General features: G+C 39.3%; 1 protein-coding gene across 1 annotated transcript in view; it reads left to right on the top strand.

Moving 5' to 3' along the window:
• The window catches only part of LOC118987499 (EGF-like and EMI domain-containing protein 1), a 127868-nt gene that overhangs the window by 96565 nt on the left and 6456 nt on the right, over positions 1-24847 (top strand). The window contains 9 exon segments of the mRNA XM_037046702.1: positions 7591-7668; positions 7671-7727; positions 11450-11572; positions 13729-13905; positions 15825-15937; positions 15940-15991; positions 19304-19432; positions 22999-23203; positions 24295-24418. Coding sequence (XP_036902597.1) covers positions 7591-7668; positions 7671-7727; positions 11450-11572; positions 13729-13905; positions 15825-15937; positions 15940-15991; positions 19304-19432; positions 22999-23203; positions 24295-24418 — 1058 coding nt within the window.

Below are 24847 nucleotides of genomic sequence, written 5' to 3'. Positions count from 1 at the left end.
TCCCCTCTCCCCTCTGGCCAGCTGAACTTCTTTATTTCATTTCCAGAGCAGCTGTAGCTAAGACTTTCCCATGTCTCTCCAGTCGGTCCTGCACTAACGCAGTGAGGCCGAGCAGAGCAGAGGTGGTAAAAACATTTGCCTAAGGATGCCTCTGCTGCGCAGTGTTGTAGAAAAGATGGTGAGAGAGAGAGGGGGGAAAAGCAAAGGTGCACGGCAGAGTTTCTGCTGACCAACTCTGGGCAGCAAATACACTTTGGGAAAAGTGAAATCAAGCTTATTCTTCTTTGGCCTTGATCCACATTTAGATTTGTTCGGACTTTGGAGTTCAAGTTACACAGCAGGGAATGTTTTGATGAATTAATTCCATCTGAAAATGGGAGAGAATTTTCAAGAGTCTGCAATGTTTTTATGTGAGAAACCCGGAGCCCCAGTTCCTCCCTTACCTTTCTCCAGCCTTCCACTCTGTATATCTTTCCAAAGTTAATTAATTGCAAACTATCACTGCTTAATTGCTTTTAGAGATGGACCCCTGCACAGGTGGGAATGGATGTGCCCACATCTGTCAGAGTGAGAACGGAGCGGCCAGGTGTGCCTGTCACCCAGGCTACCAGCTGTCTGACAACAAAAAGGCTTGTGGAGGTAGGAACTTGAATCTGATAGCTTAATTGTGCAATTGTACGAAATTTGGTGGTAATTCAGTTTGAATAGTCAGGGCAGCTAGAGGACAGGTGTTTTTGTTTTTATGCTTAAAATGGAACATTTATACTCTTATTTAATCATTCTGAAAGGTATTTTATGAGACTATAAAAGCTCAGTGAAGTTTTAATTACCAAAAAAGGGAGGAAGGGGCTGGTATAGTTTCAGAATTAATGCTATTTGTTTTCTGTTTCTGGAATTTTGAAGTGAATTCCAGAGTTGATTTTTTCAAAGCTTTGCATAACCACACAGGGAGATTTGTTTGTTTGTTTGTTTGTTTTGTTTTATTATAAGCTACAGAAGGTACAGGTAACATTTAAAAAGCAAGTAGTGCTAATGAGAAATAGGGATAATTGGAAGGAAGGAAGGAAGGAAGGAAGGAAGATGAAAGGAAAGAAAGAAAGAAAAGGAAAGGGAAGGAAGGAAGAGGGCGGGCGGGCCTCTATAAATACAAGGCTGCATATTTCTGTTTCCTAGAAATAACAAAACAGACACACTTCAATTGAAATATAAATGATAAATTACTTCATGTCCAGAACTGATAAATGGAGTCATTCTTGTGAGACAGTCATTGTTTTAATAACTTCTGAGGAATCACAGAATCCTTCATCTTATCATGACATGAGAAACAGTGTATTTGGATTAGTTACGAAAATACAAAACTATTTCCTGACGTATGGGACTGAAAAACACTTTGAGAAAATGAAAAACAATTAAACATAAAAACTGGTGTTCAGTTAGGTTTTTTTTATCCTTTAAGTCAAAACTACGGTAAAATTTTCTGTGGACTGTGTGAACCCACTTTTCTGACAGGAAACGTTTCTGCTTTGGGCCTCTGATCACAAAGCACTTGCCTAGCTCAGCACCTGCCACAGAACAGGCTCCAGTTAGACATGTGTGGGGAACTGACAAATATGTACATATACAAATATATGTACATACCTATACATAGGTATGTACATATAGATATACCTATAGATGTATCTATCTATATATAATCTCTTTCAAAGTTTTATTTAATACCATTCTTCCTAGAAAGTCTATCCCCCAATTACTGTCTAGGGTTTTACAAATATGTTACAAGAATGAGTATTGCTCTTAAGTTCCCTGGTAAGGATGACATGCAGGGCAGCACAGGAGGAAGTGCTGGTGGGAGAAAATGATGGTGAGACCTATCCAATCAAAGGGAAGGAGCAGGGACTACCCGGGCCACAAAATGAAGGGACACTGACTAGACTTGGCTAGTGGTGTCAGGAGAAAGAGAGGGCATGACCGTTTCAATAGCACAGCCCGGTGACAATTATAGGTCCCACATATATTATGGATTGCTGCGTATGAAGGCCCTGAACCTGCCCTATCTGTGGCCACACACTCTGACTCCCTTAAACTGGGGCAATGCCATTTTGGGTGACGAATATGAAATATACCCCTAAAGACAACTTAGAATGGCTTCTTACCCATATCATTAGGAGACAGGTAATGTCTCTCTTTATTATTTGTGTTTTCTTTCTCCCAGTTAGTAGATACTGGTGGGTTGCAATAGAAATAAGTATTTGAGAGCATACAACTGACACTGTCATTAGTAATTAATTTATTCGCAAATACAGAGCCTACGTGGTATTTTCTGATACACTTGATGTTGAGGGGTGCCAGGGAAGGAAGGCTTAAGTTCATTTTTATAGTTTGTGCACAAATTCAGCCACCAAAGACTTAGCCACGTGCCTCTGTGTCTGCAGACATCACCGAGTGTGCTGGAGGGCGGGCTCTCTGCAGCCATCACTGTGTGATCACAGTGGGATCTTTCACCTGCCACCCTGGCCTCCAGCTGGGAGCTGACGGGACACAGTGTTACAGTAAGTGGCAGCAGATCGCAGCCCTGGAAATGTGTGGCATTTGGCAAGTATTAAACAAGAATAATAAAAGAACAACACTGAATATTTTGTCAAAGTGAAGCTCCTGAGACTGTTTTCCACAAGGGTGGGGAAAGGCTGAGAGCTTAGAAGTTCAACCCCTTCCTTTTAGTTTAAAGAAATGGACTCAGAGTCAATAGCAAGTGCTCAGCATAATGATCCCCAGTGTAGCCACAAGGACTAAGTCTCAGGTCTTCGGACTTGGGGCTTTCTTGGGCCCATGGCTCTCCTGGCAGAGAGTCTGCTTTCCTTCATCACCTCTGCCCTGTAATGTTTAGCAAATGCTAGTCAGTGTAAAACTCAAGGACAAAGAGCTAGCAGGACGGAAGGAACCAGCAGTACAAGAAGAGCCCCAGAGTGTAGCAAAATGGCTGACCCACTGTTTGCTCTAAAGACTACATTTCATGTCAGCTCTTTTCTCCACCCCCCCCATTTTTATTCCTTTCCATTTTGCCTCTTTAAATGTCACCTTCCAACTTTTCATTCTCCTTCACAGACTCATCCATCTGTTCCTGTGATGCGTGCCATCTAACCTTAGCTTCTTCCTCCCCTAGGCTCAGTTATACAATTTAATATGCCCCTTATTATGAGCATATTACAATGTTAATATGCTGAGTTATTAGCTGCTACCAGTAGCTATTGCAGCTATTTCCTTCTCTCGTGGCTTCCCCACTGGTCTGCTGATCATCTGTAGATGAACACACTTCCTACTTATCAAAGCTTTAAACCATCTGCTGCAGATTCCTTCCTGTTCCACATTCTCCACCTCAGTACTTCCCATCCACACCCACCCTGTACTTCTTTCCTTTTTTAAATGGCAGGATATTTTTTTCTTATTTCTTTGGATGGTTTCTTTATCTTTGCCTCTTATGTGATCATGGTATATCAATAATTCATTTTCCTCCCTCATCTTCAGACTTTACCTTTTTCTCAGTGACTTCTTCCCTTCCTTCTCCGCTTCATATCTATACCTTATCAGGTGAGTTTTCTAGGTTTAAAATGCAACCATGTTGACTGGTTTTATTTTAAATTCGTAAATCTCAAATGAGTAAGCAAATATGGCTTCTCAGAGCTATGTTAAGAGAACATGTCCACTTTCATCCTCATCGAAATAAATGTTGAATGTTTTCTTTCTCTTCTAAATCTTTGTATCACTCCCCCTTTTACCTCTATTCTTACTTTGTCTCTTCTGTCAGCGATACAATGTATGCAAACTACCATTCAAGCTAGCAACTGATCTGAAATAGCTCATAGAGTTATTTGGAAAAGACTTCACCCTATTAATGCGATGGAAGTGTTACTGCTGTCCAACGCTGTCTTCTCCATTGTGCTTTGAATCCCATTCCCTCTCTTTATGTGAAGGTCTTTGCTCTTGCAATTGTCTAGTGGATCACTTTCGGCAGTGTATCAACATGGTCCGGCATCTCCAGTCTTTGAAGCACCCTCTGCTAAGCCTACAGGCCACTGGAGCTTTAATCTGATCATCTTTTTTTTTTTCCAATAAAGGGCTTTTAAGATTTTATTTATTTATTTATCTTTAGAGGGGAAGGAGAGGGAGAGAAACATCAATGTATGGTTACCTTTCATGCGACCCCTGCTGGGAGTTGGCCTGCAGGGAACCGGCCTGCAACCCAGGCATGTGCCCTGACTGGGAATCGAACCGAGATCCTCTCGTTCGCAGGCCCGCACTCAATCCACTGAGCTACACCAGCCAGGGCTAATCTGATCATCTTCACAGCAATCATTTTGTAACTCTGTCAGTGTCTTCTCCCCATCTCGAATTCTCTTGTCATCCCAGACTAATGAGATGATCACCTCTACCTCTGCACAGTCACCTATGGACTCCATGTACCCAGACAGCCTGCTAACTTCTCCAAGTTTACCCTACTTCATCTCTCAGCATCTTTCAATACAGTTGGCTAATCCCCATTGTTCTTGAAATACTTTCTTTGTTCCATGTTTTCACACTTTCCATGCTTTTCTCTCCGTCTTTGGCCCCTCTCTCAATGTCAAGTTTATATTTCTACTTTTTTCTTGAACCACATGTGTATGTGCATGTACTCCAACTATGTACTCTCAGTTTGCTTGACTAATAAGCATTGCAAACTTGATAGGCCCCAAACAGACTGCTGATTTCTAGTGTCAGTTCCAAAGATGCTTTTCGGAGTTCTCCACATCTCAGTAAACTATCAATTCATCACTGAAGCCAAAACCCTAATGATACAAAATTAGTAAGTGACAGACAAGAATTTGAACTTGAATATTTAGGCTCCAAATACACTGTCCTTTAAACTTCACCACATATTTTTATATGTTATATCTTATCATTTTTAATTAATGGAGAATAAAGTTAGTGATAAGTAGAATAAATATTTATCACTTACTTTGTGTTCTTACTTTAGCTCAGTCATGAAGAGACATTCTTAGAGTCACTAAATTCTTCATTCTTCTCCACTGCATAAAATTCTATGTTTCTGTAATGCCTGGATTGTCAGTAAAGTCTTAAAGTCTGTTGGTATAGTTCTACTGCTTAAAGACAGTGCAGTTTTGCTACGATGATACCTGCCTTTTCAAGAGCAAACTACATGAAAAGGGAGTGAAGACTTAACTCCTAAAGATACAACTTCTGCAGTGAGCTTTTCTCTTAATGCCCTGAGGCAGAGAGAAATACAGATGAGTTTTTCCTTCTTATTAATATATTAATATTTTGGCTTTTTAATGTGGCCAGAGGTATAAGAGCATTTTACAAAGGTGTGAAATAAAATCTCTTGTAATCTGACTGGTGGATTCTCAGTTATCATGAAAGAGAAGGCCATTATTAATGAGTTATGAGGCACAAGCTTTCTATAGAATTTACTTGGGAAGAGAATGTTCCCTAGAGTTGAATACATTTAGTAGAAAAATATTTTTACATTTATTCCCCTTATGTGAATATTTGCCTAGCCAAATTCTATGTGCAGCTTTCACCAGACTTCAATATTTATTGATATACAAAACTTTCTTGATAAAAACTGGTATTTTGAGTTGTTTCAAAACCTGTAGGTGGGGTAAGTGCTTTCAGAGCCTGGTGATGTTTAACAATGGATTATGTGTCCACTATACAGCAATGCATATCTTAGGAAAATATTGTTTTAACGCTTTTCTAAGAAAACAGTATTTTATATTTATATAATCTCTGTGCAGGAGCTCTCAAAACATCAAATCCCTACAGTGTGCTGGGAAAGAACTATTACTACCTTGTAATTAGAAGTTAGAAAATTCCAGATTTAGCATGGTTAAATAAGATTTTCCCCAAATTCCCAAGCAATATATCATTGAACTTTAATTCCATATGTATTTAATGCACATATATAATTAATCATTATTATCTGCTCCCTATGAGAAACTACAATGGTCATTTTTAAAAGTTTTTCCAAGTATAATTTTTTCAAGTATATGGTTATACATTATCATCTGTATCCAGCAGGCAAAATCTTAGCTTACTTCTAATGGGCATTAATAGATCTAAGCATACCCTGGTTTTAGTCTCCTATATTTTTAATGACATCACAATACTATTGTTTACATTTAAAGTCAATTACTACCTGAAATCTTTGAGCTGCATTGATCACAGAAAAATAATACGAATAAGAGCCATTGAAAGATGTCTCCCTAAAGAGTACATGTTAACATACCACAAAAAAATCATTTCCTTGCGTTATTTCAATCTTTTCTTTAGTTTGCTAATTTTTCTGATCTACGATAGTTGTTTCTCCACCCAAAGGGCTCCTTATTTTCAACAATACATTGATTAGCATAATCCTTCTTTTGTTTGTTTTATTATTCAAAACCTATTTTGGAACATCTGTCCTGGACTTGGTGACAAAGGATGAGGATGGCACAGAGGGAAAAGCACAACGACAGGCGTGTGAACCAGGTGCTCTGGGACACTTGGCCCGCCGCCTGCCATCACCTGGGAGCCGGAAAGAGGGAGGATCATTTCTGTGCTGCGACTGGACAGAAACTATAGCAGGTACCCAGGCAGCTTCAGCGGTGACACAAACTTTCAAGGAGTGTCACAACCCCAACTACCCTTGCCCTGTTCCTTCTCATCTCACTTTTGTGAAAAGACTCGGGGGTTAAGAATGGAGGCAAATGACCCAGTGTAGACACTCTTATTAATAAGAGGTCTGTCCAAGCAACACAAATGAAGAACAGTAGAGGCCAATGGTAACAATAGCAGAGTACCTAAATTTCATACTTGTAACAGATTCAAAGCATTATTAAATTTCTCATTTCCTCCCTTACAAAATGATTGATTATAATACCTATGTGCTTGGTTCAATTAGCATACATATGGTGAAGCTGATGTCACCCAAAATGCCCCAAATTAACATGCACTGGGATCACCAAATTGGCTGTCAGAATAATAGTATGTTTGTATAATAAGTGACTCTCATATACCTCAAAGCTAATTAGCACATTACCATGATACTCATTAAATATGATCAGCTAATTCGTTGGTTTTGTGTTCATACTTTTGTTCCAAGGCTATTTTTAAAAGTATTTTCACGTACTCCTAGCCTCTAAAAAGTACAGATAATAACATACCATTAGCTTGAGAACAGAAATGTCAGCTGGCAAACAATCTATTTGCTTTCTGATTATGGATTCAATACACATATTTTTTATATCCTGAAAACATTGAGAACTCCCAGAGGTAAATGTCCTTTAAGATAAGTGTTTAATAACTGTGGGTGTATTATTTACCTTTCTGTACCCCTTTGTCAGTTTAACGTTATTTATAGTTTGATTAGTATTTTGATATTGTATAGACATTTGCAATGCTTAATAGCCCTCACACTTTTACTGTTATATGTTGAGAGCGTTGATAAATTTCCAATAAAATTTGTCATAGCTTTCCCAACAGAGTGTGCCTGTTGTTGACATATATTCAGGTTTCTCTGTTGTTATGCTAATAACCCTCTTCTGCTTATTTGGAAAGGGGTTGAATTGGAAATTGTCAATAGCTGTGAAAAGAACAATGGTGGTTGTTCTCATCACTGTGAACATGCACTTGGTGGGCCCGTTGTTCCTGTAACCATGGATACCAGCTTGATGCAGATGAGAAAACGTGCATAGGTAATGTATGGTAAATGCCATCTTCCTTCAGAGTGGTCCTGGATTCATTTAGCTTTTTCTTCTCTGATACTTGTTGCTAGAATGTGGGCCACTGCTCTCAAAGTGCATGGAGAGATAAATTGAACAGTGTCTCTGGCTACTGGAGAAATGTAAAAGAAGCGTTACTTGACAGAAGACATCATTATCTTTGGATATTTACTTCAAAGTTAAAGGAGCTTTAAAAACACTTTAACAAAATATGTGGACTTAGTTTTATATCTGGAAAATATTCTGAGGCCTATCTACCCACTTAGTGTAATTTGTAACTCAAACAACATATTCTACCCGCACTCTATTTCTCTCTACTTCAAGCAGAAACGAAATCTGGGCATTTGTTTTCAATTTGTTGATGATTGGAATGCATGTTCAACTTTGGTACGGCAGGAAGTTACACTGCAAAAGAAGACCTTCAAAGATAGCATTTTTCAGAATCCCAGCTCAAACCCATTTTGAATACATAACTTTTCCAACAGATTATTAGAACTTTTATCATCTGTGACAATGAGAAAATTAAATTCCACTCCAGCCTTGCTTCATAATGAAATGTTGAATCTAGGGCCTCTGCCACAGGGGAATATCTACTAGAAATAGGGATAGTGAGCAACTAACTGTATCATTATGTGCTCTGGGTCTGAAAGCACCTACAAGTCCCTATAAAGCAATTTGCCATCATTCAGGAATTGTGTACCATATTTTTTGTTTGATCATTTCTAGCACCTTTCTAAAAATTATGAGTACTAAAAATATCTTTGATCATTTTATACTACTCAGTATGGTTTACTGGAGTATTATGAAAGAAGAGATGAATTTCAGAAGTCTAAGTATTTGGGGTTTGTAACAGAGTGAACTTCAAGGAATTTTGAAGTATTCTGGTTTCATAAATCGCTTAACCTAAACAATGTCATTACTTGTATTTCTTGGCCCAACACTGCCTCCTGTATTTTTCTGGTCCTCAGTGGTTAACTTAATGAAATGTGTAGCTTTCCTTGCTGCTTCTCTGCAATGAAAAATAAGCTTATATTTTCCTACCTTGCTAACATTTGTATCTCTGGAGAAAGTAAAAGGGTTTCTTCTTTTCTTCCTCCCTCCCTTGCTCCTTCCTATCTGTCTTTCACTAAACCTTTTGCTTACATCCAATTTGGTGGCTTTCCTTATTCTCTGAAAAGTACAATTCAGTAAAAGTCTTATTTATAACTAGAAAAAATAATATAGGACAGGGTTAAACATGTAGAAAATTACATATTTATGAGATTTCAGCAGTCAACATGATGTTATATTGTTTATGGCTCAAGTTTATTTCATTTCCCAACAGTAAATAACACTCATTCTTAAAAAATATTCACTGGAGTAAGGCAATGTTTTTCTTTTTGGAGTGTACGTATACATACTTTGCTTATTTGCCTGAGCACAGATTAAGGCCTTAGATGATTTGCACAACCATTCATGTATGAAGAAAATTAAAGAATTTTCATTTTAGCTTATTGTAGGATATATGTGTATGAGTGTGTGTGTGTGTGTGTGAAAACATACCAATAAATGTAAAAGTAAGTCATCCAGTCTGAAAATTGTCAATTTGTCTTACCCAAATACAAACATTCATTAGGGCTAAAACCTAGAGATATGCTAACACAATTTGAAAAACAGCTATACAAAATGCAGGTTTCTGACCAGCAAAGAAGCTTACTACATTTAACAAGTGTTAATTATCAGAAAAAAGCTTCTAAACTTTTGAGTTTATTCAGCACCTATGTATGGGGCATATACACAGAAGACCAGGGTTTTTTTCACAGTTTAATTTTGATGCTTTTCCGAAGTCAGAAATGAAGTTTTTAATTGTTTTGCCCAGCTATAATCAAAGCTCTCTTTTTTGATGAAGGCTAAATTTTTAGGAACAGGTGAATTTCTCTGTAATGTTGCATTATATGGCATATTGGCCAATGCAGGAAAAACATGATTGTCAGAGAGGAGGAAGATGAAAGGGGGGAATAAGCAAGCAAAGATCTTACCAAATTAGATCTGAAACGAAGTCAAGGGATTTAGGAAACACATCATGTCAGGGTTGAAGGCGCATGGCATTTTGAGAAAGGTTTGTGATGTGCAAAGAAGGAGGTTTCCGACGAGCTTCAGGCTGAGATGGCATAGGTGAAACAAGCTAGACATCCCTCCGAAGAGTGAAAACAAAGAGGAATCCAACACGTATCCTAAAATGATAGACTGAGGAACTCATTTCCAGTCGTGATACAGTTGTGCCCCTGGTAGCCGACAACAAGGGATCCTGAGACATCCTGGTATGGAGGCCCTGCTAGTATTTGAGAATACTGAAAATTTTATTTAAAAAAATAGAAAGGTTAATGTTTTAGATGAAATAAACTGAATTTTTAAAAGTAATTTGCCTTCTGTATTCATGCTATTTAATCCAAAGGACAAAGGATGGTTTAATAGAAGAGGAAAATATATCACCTAGAATTTTGTAACACTGCTTGTGATATTTTGCAAGAGAAAGAATGTTTTGGGTCCAAATGACCTTCATTTAGATATTTTATGGTGACCCCTCACCTTTGACAATTGACTGCGTTTTCATTCCTTCCTGTCTTTTGTCTGCATTTCCTTAACATTGGTACCCTTTCAGAGGTTAATTGGGGCATTAACCTTCTATGTGGCTGCTCCTGTAGCTATTTTGTAAACTCAGCACTGACAGGCCACCTGACTTAACAGCTCAGCAAACACCCCAAGGGCCGATAGCCAAAAGCCCTGAACACAATTCCCAGGTTTCTAGCCTCAGGGAAGCAGTGGGTGAAAAGTCTGTTGCTGCTTCTTAACCCATTATGTTGGAAATGATCACCTCAAAACCCAAGCCAAATAGATTGTTCTTTGGCTAAAGGGTTTCCATTTGACATCTTCTGGTGCATTTCCCTCCTCACCCCCGGGGCAATTATGTCTGCAGAGAAACATCCAGGTTTGTAGAGTTCTGGAATAAGGGTACTGAGGAGACTTAAAGGGCATCACTTAAAAAGCTATTACCTGATAGAACATGCCAGGGTGATGGTGTCACCCATGGCAATAAAAAACCTTGACCCCAGTCATCCCAGTCAAAGCAACATCTCGAGTTCAAGCAAATGCTCTGAAATATTCCGTAATTTAAAACATAATATTTAAAAAGATGGTCTATTCTACAAATTATGGTTGCCACTTCCTTCGCCATGCGTGTGAATTCTTCTTACTTGCAAATGTTCTTTCCTCTGAAGTCTGGCACGACCACTTCAGAGAGTCTAAGAATGCCTCCCCTTTGCAGCTCTCAGACGTCCACTAAGTGGGTTTCGTGGGCTCTTCTTTGCAAGCTGTTTTTTTTTAATCTTCAAGTTCTCAGTTTATTTAGTCGAATTGCTGTTTAAACTGGAAAAATAGCAGAGTTCTATTTTCCTGTGCTTGTAAATGCATTTGGAGGTTATTTACATACTTAAAAAAAAATAGCAGGCCTAGGAGAAGCATTCAAGAAACAAAAACCCGAATGTGGGCCTCATTCTTTTTGTGTTCCAGTGCTTTGATGTCTCTACTATGTAGCCTAGGAAATAGAAAATGATAAGCAACACCATTTTCATTTAAAAGCGAGGCTTTTCGGCCCTTCGATAGGCCAGGCAAATTTCCTGACTTTTAAACAGCAGAAGTGTCCTTTCCCCCTCCAGACCTTGATGAATGTGAGAGGGGAGAAGCCTGCTGTGTGCAGCTCTGCACCAGCTATCTAGGGGGCTACGAAGGCGGCTGTCAGGAAGGCTTTCGGATCAGCACTGACGGTTGTGGGTGTGACGGTATGTCCCTGAGGCCCCACATGATATCGCTGATGTGCTGGGGCACTTAGTGAAGGAGGAACCTGTGAGGAAGGGGTGAGGGTGGGAAAGAGAAGGCCTTGACCCTCGAGAGAATTGGACTTCTGTGTGGTTCTAGCACTTTCTATCATACTAGCTTGGGCACATCTAACATGTCTGAGCCTCAGATCCTCACCAATAAAGTGAAGACAATGAAAGGATTAATTGGTAAATTCAAGAAAGTGATCATGTGAACTGCCTAGTACAGTGATTGACAAAGAGAAATCACTCAACTAAAGGTAGCTATTATTATTGTAATACTTATTGGCCCATAATCTCTTTTACCTCATTTAATATATATGGGCAAGTGAGAGATCCTTGCAGAGTACAGCAGTCATACAAGTCACTCCTGACAAGCTTGACTGGAATTAGAAAGTGGGCGGCTGAAAGTCATTTTAATTAGAGATCCATCACAAAAGGATTGCTAGTTCATTGCCACAATCCAAATCCAAATCAGAATCTTTTATACATCTGATATTAATTAAGCTAATGCAAGTTTGAAGATGTCATTTTACAATTTTCTAACTTATTTGTTAAAATTGGTCCACCTACCTTTCGGATGATCTCTAGGTACATATTTGTTTTCATAGGAAAGCTTGGACTTAATGAGTAAATTCGCTTTTTTAATCATTACATTAAGAACAGCTCATGTAAGTCTTTGCTATCATTTATTTTTTAGAGTTTATTTTTAAAATATGTCATCTCTAAATTTTTATTTTATGATCATTATTACTGCTATTTTGAACTACACCTTTCTTTAAATCAAAGCAAACATAAGATGTTTACCTTTTTAATAGCAAAGTATTTAAGAATATTATGCCTTAGGAAAAAAATTGTGTTTCTTTGCTTAAAGAAACAAATTCTTCAATTTTGTAAAGGATGATAGGTGTGTTTCATATAGATGCCAAGCTCCTCAGCCTTGCAGTGCAGATAACACACAGTTATGATATCTATATATTCTAAACACAGTAGAGTATGTTATCATTTACCATACTTTCCATCCAGTTAGCAGGGCCCCCCAAATTTGAATTTCATCAACCATCTGCTCTTAAGCAGAGTGAGCCAAAAGTTGTTTGCATGGTATGGATACACATACTTGGATACGGGCACACAAATGAGAAAGGTGTTGCTGTGGTTTGAGGCAAAGCTTAGGCACCCGCATTGGCTCCTGTGAACACGCTGACCGAAGTCCAGGTAGCGTGAGATCAAGGCTCAGGGTTCTCCCATCTCTAAAATCCCACACAAACCTTGTGCAGAGTTGTGCCTGGAATAAATGCTTCATCACAGAGACTGAATAATTCAGGAACGAATGAACATTATGCAAAATGGTGCACAGCCTGAGACCATTGAATTTATTTTGAGTTTTAAATTCTTCATCAAAAGGTCTGATGAACAAGGTCTTAGAAAGACCTTGTCTATGTAGATGAACTGCAGTAAACTTGGAAATGAGTGAAAGAAAAAAAAATAGACAGGATGAACCTGAGAGAGCGCTTTCTATAGGGCAACACATTGTTGTGGATTAATCAAGGCTGGCAAGAGGAACGCAAATATGCCGAGGAGTTCACAATGTCTGTGCTCTCTCTCAGTGCCTAAATGCAGGCATTGTTTAAATGTTCCTAGATGTGGATGAGTGTCAGGGTATCAGCATAGCCTGTGACCAAGCGTGTATTAATTCTGTGGGAACATACCACTGTGCTTGGAAAGAAGACTACAGAACGGGCAGTGATGAAAACACTTGTATCTGTAAGCCACTGTGAAGAATGTTATTGTGTCTCTTCTAAACTATTCCCACCCTTGTTTTGTTCAGGAGCAACGGAAACCACATTTTCCTTCACTCCACCTGTCCTCTCCTTTCTGGCTTCACAGACTGAGATCTTTTCCTTTTGTTCTCTCTGCTGCGGTTTGAGCTTTGTGCCGGCTGCTTCTCACCTTCATTTACAGTGGACCCTTTGAAATGACCTCAAAGAGTTCTCCCTTTCCGCAGCCCCCTGCCTTGGCTGTCTAGTTCAAACTCTCGTCTCTCTCATCCACCCTTGCCCAGTTTTTCCTTCTTTGAAGCAGCGTGTTGAATCCAGGTATTCTCCTGTGTGGTCTTATAGCTTTAGATGATGATGAGTTAGAGGAAGAAGAGGCATCAGAAGTTGTGAGGTTTGCAGGCCGTCTGTTCAAGAACCCACCTCAACTGCTTCGTTACATTAGTACCTCTCTGCCTCCCACCTACCAAGATGAAGAAGAGGAGGAGGAAGAGAGAACAGATATTTGAGAACTGGCGCTTCGCCCAAAGTTGCTGAGTAAAAGGGTTTATCTCATTGTAGTCACCTCTTTTCTTTATTAGAAAATTCATGTAAATTCTTTTACAGACAATCTCATTATCCATATTTAATGCCATCAAATTTTCTAATGTGATGTTAGCAAGAAAAATGGAGCCAAAATCAATTCTTCAGTGCTTCCTAGCAAACGATCATCTTTTATCTTTCTTCCCTTTGCACTATGCAGGTACACGTAGAGGTAGGTGGGGTGCAGGGTGGTGGGGACTCTTGAAGTACGAGAAAGTGAAGTGGAGCTGAAAAATATCTTTAAATCAACATAATGGGGAGAAGGACTGGGACCTTTTAGTTCTGACTACTGAAACTCTATTAGAAGTCACTTTTGTATAGTTAAAGGTTTACTTTAAATAGCTTTAAATCTAGATGCTCCTTATATTTTAAAATTCCTAGAGCAAATTGTTTAATATGTTCAAATGGACCAAAAAAATCTTCAAATTGTGAGCAGTTTCTCTCACACCCTCGCCACAGAATGAAAGCATCGTGCCACTGCTGATCAGAGCGAATTAGTGTGCCCTCATTGAAAAGGAGCAGTTTGCAGCCAGTCTGATGCGTCCTTCTCTTTCCTTTGTCAAACAGAGCTGCTCTCTTTGTTCTCCCTCTGTTCCTTGTAGTTTAACGGTGTCAGAGCTTGAAAATTGCTTTGGAAGCATTCAATAAAATGGCAGAAATATTTTTATGTGATCCTGAATCATAATAATAATATCAATCAAGACATCTGCATAAAAGCAGACATGCTTTAAAGTTTCTTAATGAAACTCATGATATACTCAAGACTCAAAGTCTGCATGGAGAGGGCTCAGGGCTCCCAGGGCAGTCTCAACGCCAGCGGCCAACATCTGGGAAGAAGAGAGACTCGGACAGCTGAAATGGACGATCTCAACAGCTTTTCTCCTTGAGCCATTTGTGAATGGATGGGCCGTGTGGGCAGAAAACCAGGAAATCTGAAAGACAGCAGCTCAGAGGATAAGGAGCTATGCGCAGTTATCAGCACGTCATGGTGATGGGGAAGAAGAGGCTGCAGGCCAGCCCTGGCCAAAGGAGAGAAGGCTGGCGCACCACGGCAAACGTTCAACTGAGACATCTGAGAGACCCCATTAGAAACAGGAGCAAAGCGTGAAAGGAAATAGTTCTTAAGACGACTGAAACCAAGTCTCTCCATCTCTATTCAGATGAAGGTGCTTTCCCTCAAGAAGAGAATTGAAAAACACTTCATGGTGAACTTATACAATGGAATACTATACGGCTTTAAAAACAACTAGTGTACACAATGAGGGTGAGTCTCACAAATATTATATTGAATGAAAGAAGAGTGATACCAAGAGTTCATACTTTACAATTCTATCTACTTAAAGTTCAAAAGGAAGAAAACAATCTATGGTGATAGAAATTTGGATAGCCCTTAATTTGAGAAGCTAATAATTAAGAATCATTAAGTCACCTTGGAGTTTTGGGGGTGCTGGCAATACACTGGCTCTTGATCTGGATGGCATTTAATGGGGTTTTTTACACTATGGAAAAAATATAAAGTGTACACTTGAGATTTGTGCACTTCTCTCAGTGTATATTGAATCTCAATGAAAAAAAAAATCTTACCAAGAAAAAAACTTGGCATAAAAAAGCCTAGAAAGAAAAGTACCAAGTGCCAGAAACATGGATTATTTTAGCATTCTGAAATCAATGTAATTTCTTTTCATATTTTTCACTTTATTAAAAATTATAAACATTCTTTAGGGACTATATGTCAATAGTATCATTAGAAAAATATAAAATAAACTCTGTTTTAAAATACTTCTCTTGCTGTCTTTTTCTGGGACTCTTGAAGAAAAACACTCAAGGATTGTGTGTGTGTGTGTGTGTGTGAAATTAAGTGTTTCATCTCCATGTTGCAGTCTGTGTAGGTGACACCTTCAGACCCGATTGCAGCTTGACCTGTGAGGACTGTCTGAACGGGGACAGATGCCGGGAAGTCATCTGTGGGTGCTCCCCAGTGGGTGCTCCTGCCCAGCGGGTTGGCGTGGTGTTCTTTGTAATGAAAGTAAGTGATACCCTGAAGAATTGGTAAGAGGGTCATATGTTCTCCTTTACTGCTGGCAGACTACTGGTGGGTTCTCCTAGACTGTGTTCTCCCTAAAATGTTTTAACAAGGAAAGCCATTGACGTGGGTGAAAAATCAATTTATTTGTTGTGCATAAAGAACACCTGTGAAGCACTGAGGTTTTTAACTGAGCATGTGATTAAAAGGAGAGATTTTGTGTTCCCTGGGAAACTTGATGTACTGTTTCTTGTTTATCCATGGAATGTAGAAGTTAATAAAGGATCCTAATATTCTAGGCCTATAAAAATCCCTCCATTTAAATAAATCATTAGGCCCAGGCAAGCTATTCCCAATAAAGAAAAAAGAAAGGATTTGTGCTACAAAGTACAATTAATAGGATTGCTCACTGCTGCTACTTTCGGTTTGTGTTTTTTTCTTTCTTTTTCTTTTTAGAATATGTTACTATAGACAATGACACTTTTAAGTTTTATATATTCCCTCATAAAAATATAAAAGATTTAAAAAATAATACCTTTCATAAATGTTTTCCTTGTATTTTAAATGGAAGTACACTTACAGATACTACCAGCCAAGTAATAAAAAACAAAATATATTAACTATCATTGTCTCCTCTTTCTCTTGTTCAATTTACCTTAAATTTTTTAAGAGAAGGGTTTTCTTAGTCTTTGTTATTAGCTTGGAAGATAGCGTGGGCAGATATCTCTTCGGAATCCCCTGCATATAGGAAGAAAGGGCACAAATGCCGCTTCCATTAAGAAACAGATGCATGACTTGAGTCACAACGTGGTGAACTGGTTTAACCAAGATTACTGGTTAGGGCACTGGGCACCTTCCTCGGGCGTCTCTGCGCTCATGTGTCTCTTCTGCTTAAAAAACCTTTAAGAGCATCCTATTTCCCGATGTTCTCACCCATCATCAGGCCCTTCCAAACCCTTTTTACTTTTTATCTCAATCACAGCTCTTTGCCCAGCTTATAATTTCTAACAATCTAAACCACTCACCATTTATTGTTTTGCACTTCGCATTTTTGTGCCTTGTGCTAAGCAGCCATCTTTGTCTATTGCTACTTATTGTATGAAACTTTTCTGATGGCGCCAGACTAAGCACAACTATTTAGAGTTCGCTGGGTTTGAGTCTCTCTCTCTCTCCCTCACCACTGGCCTAGTGTCAGTTCTTCTCCTGGGCCCTTTCTCTGACTAGACTGTGAGCTCCGTGGCAAGGTCCTATCTGTGTCCCTACAGACGGAAGGCACCAACTGCGTGAATGAGCAGATGAATAAAACTTAGTATGGAAGCACTCAGCTATATAACCTGCAACTACATAAAATTGGGATCAAATAAACATTATTGCTTGATTAAAAGGAAGTAAACAGTTACCTTAAATTGTAAGTTTGTTGAGAAATATGTATCTTCCAAACCCTTGATTTTTAACCTTACATCATTAGAAATGAAACTAAAAATCTACCTCAAATACATCAGAATAGAACATATCTCATACAAGATAAATATAGAAACACTGGAAATGAACTTGCTAATAAAAGGAAGATAAGATGACCCAAGTTTTATTTGGCTTTAGAAAACTTGAGGATTTTAGAGTTTCCCCATGGCCCATACAGGACAGTTGGTCCTTGAAAGCAAAAGATTATATCTTTCTTTTTGCATTTCTTTCCTGTCTTTCTTTAATTTATTTCACAAAAATGAAAACAGAAGAATCCAAAGGAAAAGCAAAATGTTCACTGATTCTTTAACAAAAAGGAGTGAGGACATTTTTTAAATATTCTTGTAAGCTTCAATAAATGGAAGTGACCAATCATTCATTATTGTTCATATTTTTAAGAGTCCTGGCTCTTCAAACACAGCAAGGGAAACTTAGAAAAAGAACGTTCTGCAGAGATCTGGAAAGTTAGTTTTCCCATTGAGTAGATCTTTCAGCCTAATATCTTTATTAGTCTATAATGATATATCTGCTTTGATGCTTTAAGAATTTACCAAGTAATTATAATGAAACAATTTAAAAAGGATCACACATTACTTTTAATAGCACATTTCAGAACTCCATTTTCAAGAGCTTTTATACTGACTACTTCATTTATAATTGTGAGACTCTATCCAACAGGAAAGAAAGACTGGAGTATTTTCACATCACAGATGAATGGGTGGTATACAAAGGAGAGCGTTCATGACGCCATCCAAATCATCCAGCTATGATGTGGGACCTGTTTGCTTTAAAACTTGTTTCTCCAGGGCAATTGCTCTGTTTGACATTAAGGAAGTAGTTAGCAAATCCGTGCACTATATGATATCATATTCTACTTTGTGGGGGAGCAACAGACAGTAGTGTTGTTTTGCCGATGTTGATTGGATGACTCGCTGTAATCCAGATACTGTAAAAGCTATTTAAACTTCCTTAACATGATTTTTCGGGTGCAGTTTTAAAAACCTCATCCCCTCTATTGTTCTTGTAAGATCAAAGACTTACCATATGTAAATTAACAATATGGACCGAAACCAGTGCTCATTGATAGTTTTTCTCTTTTGTACTGTTTTTGTTTTCCCCCTTCCTTTTTTCTTTCCTGTTCACAGTAGCCTAAGGCTGGAAAGCAAAGAAAAAAGTGAATAAGAAACCAAGTTTCCATATTAACATCTGGAATGGTGTGGGTGGGTGAGTAGAATGGGTGGTATAAATGTAGTTTTATAACATTTATCCTATTAGGATAAAATGACAAATAGTTACTGAAATTTTCCAATTACTTGTGTTAAAATAAAGCTACCGCTACTTTCTCCAATGTATTATTTTTGTTGGAACACTAAACACTTCCCCCAAACCAACAAAACAGTTGTTTGCTTGGCATCATCATTCTTTGATAATGCCAAACACCTTGGGACCCTCACAAAGTTTCACTTATTCCTAGTTAAAAATACATGACGTGTTTCCCATTTTTCAAAATAGAAGGTGCAATTCGTTTCTCATTAAGTTTGGTTAGAGTTCTACAGCAAAGATACCTAGGATTTGAAAATGGGAAGGTTAGAATCTAAGGAACAGGGTAAAATTTTGTGTGTAAACCTCCTTAGCAGTACCTCAGCCATGGTTTTAGTAGCTGCGTCAGTAATCCCCAGGAATGATTATGCCATCTAAACCAGGAGCGTGCTGGAGACCCTTCCCAGGTCCGCAGATGGCAGAGATTTTAATTACTTGGTATTCATTCTAATAGGAAGACAAGATTTTTTTCCCATTTGTATCACAATGAGTATGTTATATACTGCTTGTTCAACTTCTTCGTTTTCTTCATAGCTTGTTCCCCGGAGACTGGTGGGAAGGAGTGTGGCAACATCTGGGATTGTCAGAATGGAGTCAGCTGTGATCCTCTGACTGGCAGGTGCCAGTGCCCCCCTGCGGTGCATGGGAAAACCTGTGAACACGGTAGGAAGGTCACATAAGACAACTCGTTAAGGTCTTGAAATTCCTAACGTGCAATCAACTAAGTAAAATTTGTGTCTGTATTTTTCAAGGTAATCTTTTTCTGAAGTTATAAAAGGCTGTGTTTATACATATATAAGAACATAATTGCTTTGACTGATGACATGTGGAACAGAATGTGATACTTATAGCGCCAGCTGTGACCTAACTAGGATGATACAAAAAAAACCCCAAAAACCCTTTTTCTTCCATTGAGCAAAAAGTTGAGTTTGTGTTTACAGGTTTGGATATAAGAGCTGGAGAAAATTCATTTGCTTTACATAACAAAATAAAGAAAAATGGGGCTCCTTGAACAAATCCAGAAGGAAAGGAGATGAACATCAGAGAACAAAAGGAGAGGAGAGGGGGAGGAAAAAAGGGAAGAAATATTGGATGGAAACACAAAATTCCCATGAGTGCTGTATATGGGTTTTTCATGGAAACCAGTGAAGAGGCCACATTTTCTACATGGGTTGATAAAGCCAAAGGAGAAGCTGCTTTTCCAGGCCCCACAGCTGCAGGCAGAGAGTCAATGAAGACATAAATCTTTAGGGATTGCCAGAAATCGTGAGTTTGTTAGATTCTCACAGATCATGGAACCGGGGAGATGGAAACTAAGTTTAATTTGTTTCCTGAGAGGTGCAAGAAGGCACTTGCTGGCATCCCAATGATTTACCCCCTACAGAATATGTGTTTATTATACAGTAATGTGTGCTTTGTGGTCAGAATATGAGGAAAAGACAGTGTGAGACACAGTAGCTTCTAGAGAAGGGACGTTTAAGCAGAAGCCTACGACATGAGAGGACACACGACAGGAAGAACAGGAAGGAAGAGCATGGCCAGACACATCTGTAAGCATGCAGTGCCTTAGAGGAACCAGAAGTTCAGCTGGTGCAGCAAAAGTCTTTCAGGGAGATCTTAGTGCCTTGTGAGGTCAGACAGTGCAGAGGCTCACAGTCTTGTTAAGTTCGGGGTCTTAACCTGACAGCAATGTCCAGTGGTTGTAGAATTTTGGGTAGAGGATGTAACATCTTTATTTGTGGGTTTAAAAATATCTCCCTAACCTCAGTCTAATCACATTGGAAACATCTCACCTTTTGCAAGCTCCTCATTTCATGTAACGACAGCTCTAGCAAGGTTTGCATGTGGGTTCGTATTTTCTTTGTTTGTCCTTCCACCTCTAGGATGCCCCAAAGGACTCTTTGGGAAGAACTGCAAAAGGAAATGTAACTGTGCCAACCATGGCCATTGCCACAGGGTGTACGGTGCCGCGTGTGTGAGCCAAGGCGCTATGGAAGGTTTTGTCATCTGAGTAAGTCACAGGCACTACGGTTGTTCTCACTGTGAAGCAAGGAGGCTCAGAACTGCCAGAAATATACTAGACAAAGGAAGAGACTAAAAAACATATTTTATATAGTCATATATATGACGATTTATGTTCTAGTCTTTATTTAGCCTACTTACTTTAGAGAAGCTAGATTTTGATGAATGAAAGAAAAATATTCCTGAATTTTTTACATTTTTTCTCATTAGTAATTATGTTAATTATTGAGAGAGGATTATTAAGAGCTCATTTAGAAGGAGACTTGACACTTTATGGGAGTTAAATATCAAGAGGCCCAGAAAAAGTCTCTCTTATTTCTGGGTTCCAGTGCAGAGAAATATCATTTCCTAAAATTTTCTGCAACAGGCTATTTATTTTGTTTTTTGAGCACATTTGGCAAAAGATGTGAGAAAACACAATCACCAATAAGTACTTTAGCCTCCTAAGTAACTTACAGGATTTCTTGTAATGGGACATCTCTGGGAAAGTGCCCAGCATCTCATCTCGACACCGCACACAAGCACCTGTGAGTCTGAAACAGTCTCCACACTCCTTCTCTGTGTACTCTGTATGCCCTCCTCTAAAAATCCTTCCTGAGTGGACCTCAGTAATACCCTGACCCATTTCTTCATAAGAGACCTTTTAGAGTTTTATATCATATGTCTAGTTGCATGTCCATGGTTTTTGTCCATTTTATAAAAGGTTACTACTACAAAACATAGAGCAAGTTGTGAATACTGCACAAAGGGAGCGAGTGAAGGCAGCGCGGACAGCTGAGCCTGGGTCAGGAAGAAAGGCCTGACCTGGGTGAGCAACGGAGAAGGGGACAAGGCACGTGTAAGCCTGGAACATTCAGGCGCAGAGGGTGTGTTCCAGAACATCATACACCTCCTAGAACATGCCAAGAGAAGAAAACTCACCTAGAGACAAAGAGAGCATCATTTTTACTGTTGTTCTTCTAAGGCAGCGATTTTCCACTTTTTTTTAAATCTCTTGGTACACATAAGCTAATTACTAAAATTCTGTGGCACATTAAAAAGTATACTTTTTGCCAATGTGACAAAAATAGGTGTAATTTTAATGGATTTACAGAAAATATAATAATGGTAATTATCTATTTTTTACTCTCCAAAGTGATTTTTAAAAAACACCAGGTGCCTATACTTGTATATGAGAATTTCTGGTACCAAGCACTAACCAATCAGATACAAACTTATCACGTGATGTGACAGAAAGACACAATTCCACTATCTGACCTATGTGTCTGTTGTTCAAGACGGGGCATTCATACCTAACGGTCATTGTTGGGTTGGCTAGTGTCAACTTTTTATTTGACAATCTGAGAGAAAAGAGGTCAGTGTCCCTGACTGAACGGTCAGGTACTGCATATTTTAAAAATTCTTGGAGCACACTGGTTGAAAATCATTGCTTTCAGGTAACAAGGTACACCCTATTTTTTAGTAATAAATTTTAAATATTTTATAAGGATATTCCAGATGTTTTGACACAAAAACATTAAAATCATAACTCATCTGGTCAAACACTCAAAGAGCAGGTGGTGGTTGGTGCTCACAGTAGATAGCATTATGAATGCGACCATCTTTAAAAAAACATACACATTTCAATTCTTTACGACTCTTTTGGCTTAGATTGGAGGCTTCATTTAATGATGCCACTTGCCTGGCCCTGAGAAGCTGGAGTTTGCAACCGTATATTAGTTTTCTAGAGCGCTCGTAATGAAGTGCCAGAAATGGATTGCCTTAAATGACAGGAATCTATTGCCTCACAGTTCTGTAGGCCAGAAGTCTGGGACCACAGTGTTAGCAGGCCTCGCTCCCTCTGAAGATGCTGGGGCACCGTTCCAGGACTCTCTGCTCGCTTCCTTGGCTTGTGACAGCATAGCTCCAGTCTTTACATGGCATTGTCCCTGTGTGACTGTCTCTGTGTCCAAATGTCCTCTATTTATAAGGACATGAGTTGTATCAGATTAGAGGCCCCATCCTGCTACTTCAGTGTGACCTTGAGTTAACTAAGTACATCAGCAATGACATAATTTACAAAGGAGGCCACATTCTGAGGTACTTGGGTGAGGACTTCAAAATATTAATTTGGGGGGGGGACACATTTCAGTGCATAAGAAATCCTGAGTAGACACTGGATTGACCAAAAAAAAGTTACTTCTCCCACGCTTTCATTTTCTTTTAAGCTTATTTCCAGTTACATATTCTTAAAGTATGCAACTGTCCATTTAAGCTTTCCATGGTGCCTGAGCTGCCTCCTGATCCACTGGTCTACATGCTGCACCAGAATGAGTGGGGGCACGGAAGTCACCCCAGGGAAGTGAGTGTCCCGAATGAGCCAGGCGGGGCCTACATCAGGGAAGACGGTGTCTCTGAGAGCCCTTGGGGCAGGCGGGTCTGGGCAAGGACTCAAAACTTGGAAACCGAAAAGATAAGAAAGGATTAGTATACTGTATCACCCAAAAAAGATAACAGGAATAGTGGAAGGAGCTCTGTTACTAATTCTGTTCCGCATTAGGGGTAACTCTACCTATCCCTGGCAGGGACAAGAATCACCCTGCACGGTGGCATAGTAACCACCACTTTAAATTATCTCTGATGACATAGTGAACTTTAGAAGATGCTAACTTCCATTCATCAGAAAGCCAAATGGCTTATTTTGTTCTTCAAAAGCAGGTGTCTTAGCAAAGCCCATATAGGTGTACAAGAGAGGGCACTTGAAGGACTTGTATTTGGTAGTCCCTGGGATATCTGTATGGGGGAGAAAAAAACTGTCAGAAGTACATTTCTCAAAGGGAATTGAATTACTTACTGTACGTAGCTCCTCAAAGAGAGATCTAAAGGTAGGTTATGCTGAAGGCAAAGGTAGGACTTTTCAGATTATAATTCCCATGCTCACTATCATCCATAAAACTCAATAGTGTGGGGAAAACAGTGAAAGAAAGGCAAGCACCATTTGCCAAAGATGTGGCCAAGATAATGCTGCTGTCACGAGGAAAGTTTTGTGCTATCTGCACAATGTAAAATTATTTCTGATTACCATATAATGAAAGGGAAGGGAAACAATGGTGTGCCTACCCATCAATGCTTGTCCATCATCTCCATGCCACGGCAGGATGAATATGGGGTTGGCAGGCCCGCGCAGTCCTTGGAGAATACTAACTATAAGAACGGTTCGAGCACATTGAGAGGCGATTTCTCTCCCAGAATTCCCAGAGCCTTTTAAGTAGTTCAGGCTCCACTGTTCACATCCAGTTGCCAAAAAGCAAATGAATTACCTGACTTGAGAGACATTTGTTTCCCCGTTTTTGTTGGCGGTGCTGTGTTGGCAGTTAGGACGATCCTCTTGTTTCCCTGTAATCAGGCCCCACAGAACCACATGCCTGTGCACTAACAATGTAGGGAAACAAAGAAAGAAAGAAGAGCCAGAGCATGGTTTTCAGATGACGGCTCGCTTCAGTCCGCTTGCCCACTGTCCCCAGGGGCCCTGTAGAGCTGGCTGCTCCTCTGAATGCCAGTGTGTGGAGGACAACACCCTGCAAGGCAGCGCCAAAAATGGCAGTTGCACCTGCAAATCTGGTTACCAAGGCAACAGATGCCAGAAAGGTACAATCTGATGATGAATTTTCTCTCTTCTCTAATAACAATGCTCAGCCTTTGTTCAGCACCATCTGATCATTAATTATTTAATCCACCACTGTCCTCAGGAGATGGGTAAACTTTATTAATCCCCTATTTGCAGGTGAGGAAACTGAGACACAGGGCAATGAAGTTATTTAACCTTGTCATCTCAGCCCCTGCTGTGAGCTGTCCCCGTACCAGCCTGAGCAAGGAGGGAAGAAAGACCACATTGCAGGGAACCTCACCCTAAGAAGGTTGCAGCTGGGTAATCACTTTTTTTTGAGGTGAGCCAATCAACCAAAGGTGCTGCTACCTTTCAGAGTTAAAAAAATAATTTTCTTTATATCCAAAGACAGATCATTCAAACAAATACAATCTGAAGATTCTAACCATAAAAAAAATTGGGGAAAATTT

Source organism: Sturnira hondurensis, unplaced genomic scaffold (assembly GCF_014824575.4).
Source record: "Sturnira hondurensis isolate 20B ecotype Veracruz unplaced genomic scaffold, ASM1482457v3 Scaffold0005279, whole genome shotgun sequence".
NCBI classification, from domain to species: Eukaryota; Metazoa; Chordata; class Mammalia; order Chiroptera; family Phyllostomidae; genus Sturnira; species Sturnira hondurensis.
Note: the sequence above shows the minus strand (reverse complement) of the source record. Positions and strands in the feature narration are given on the sequence as shown.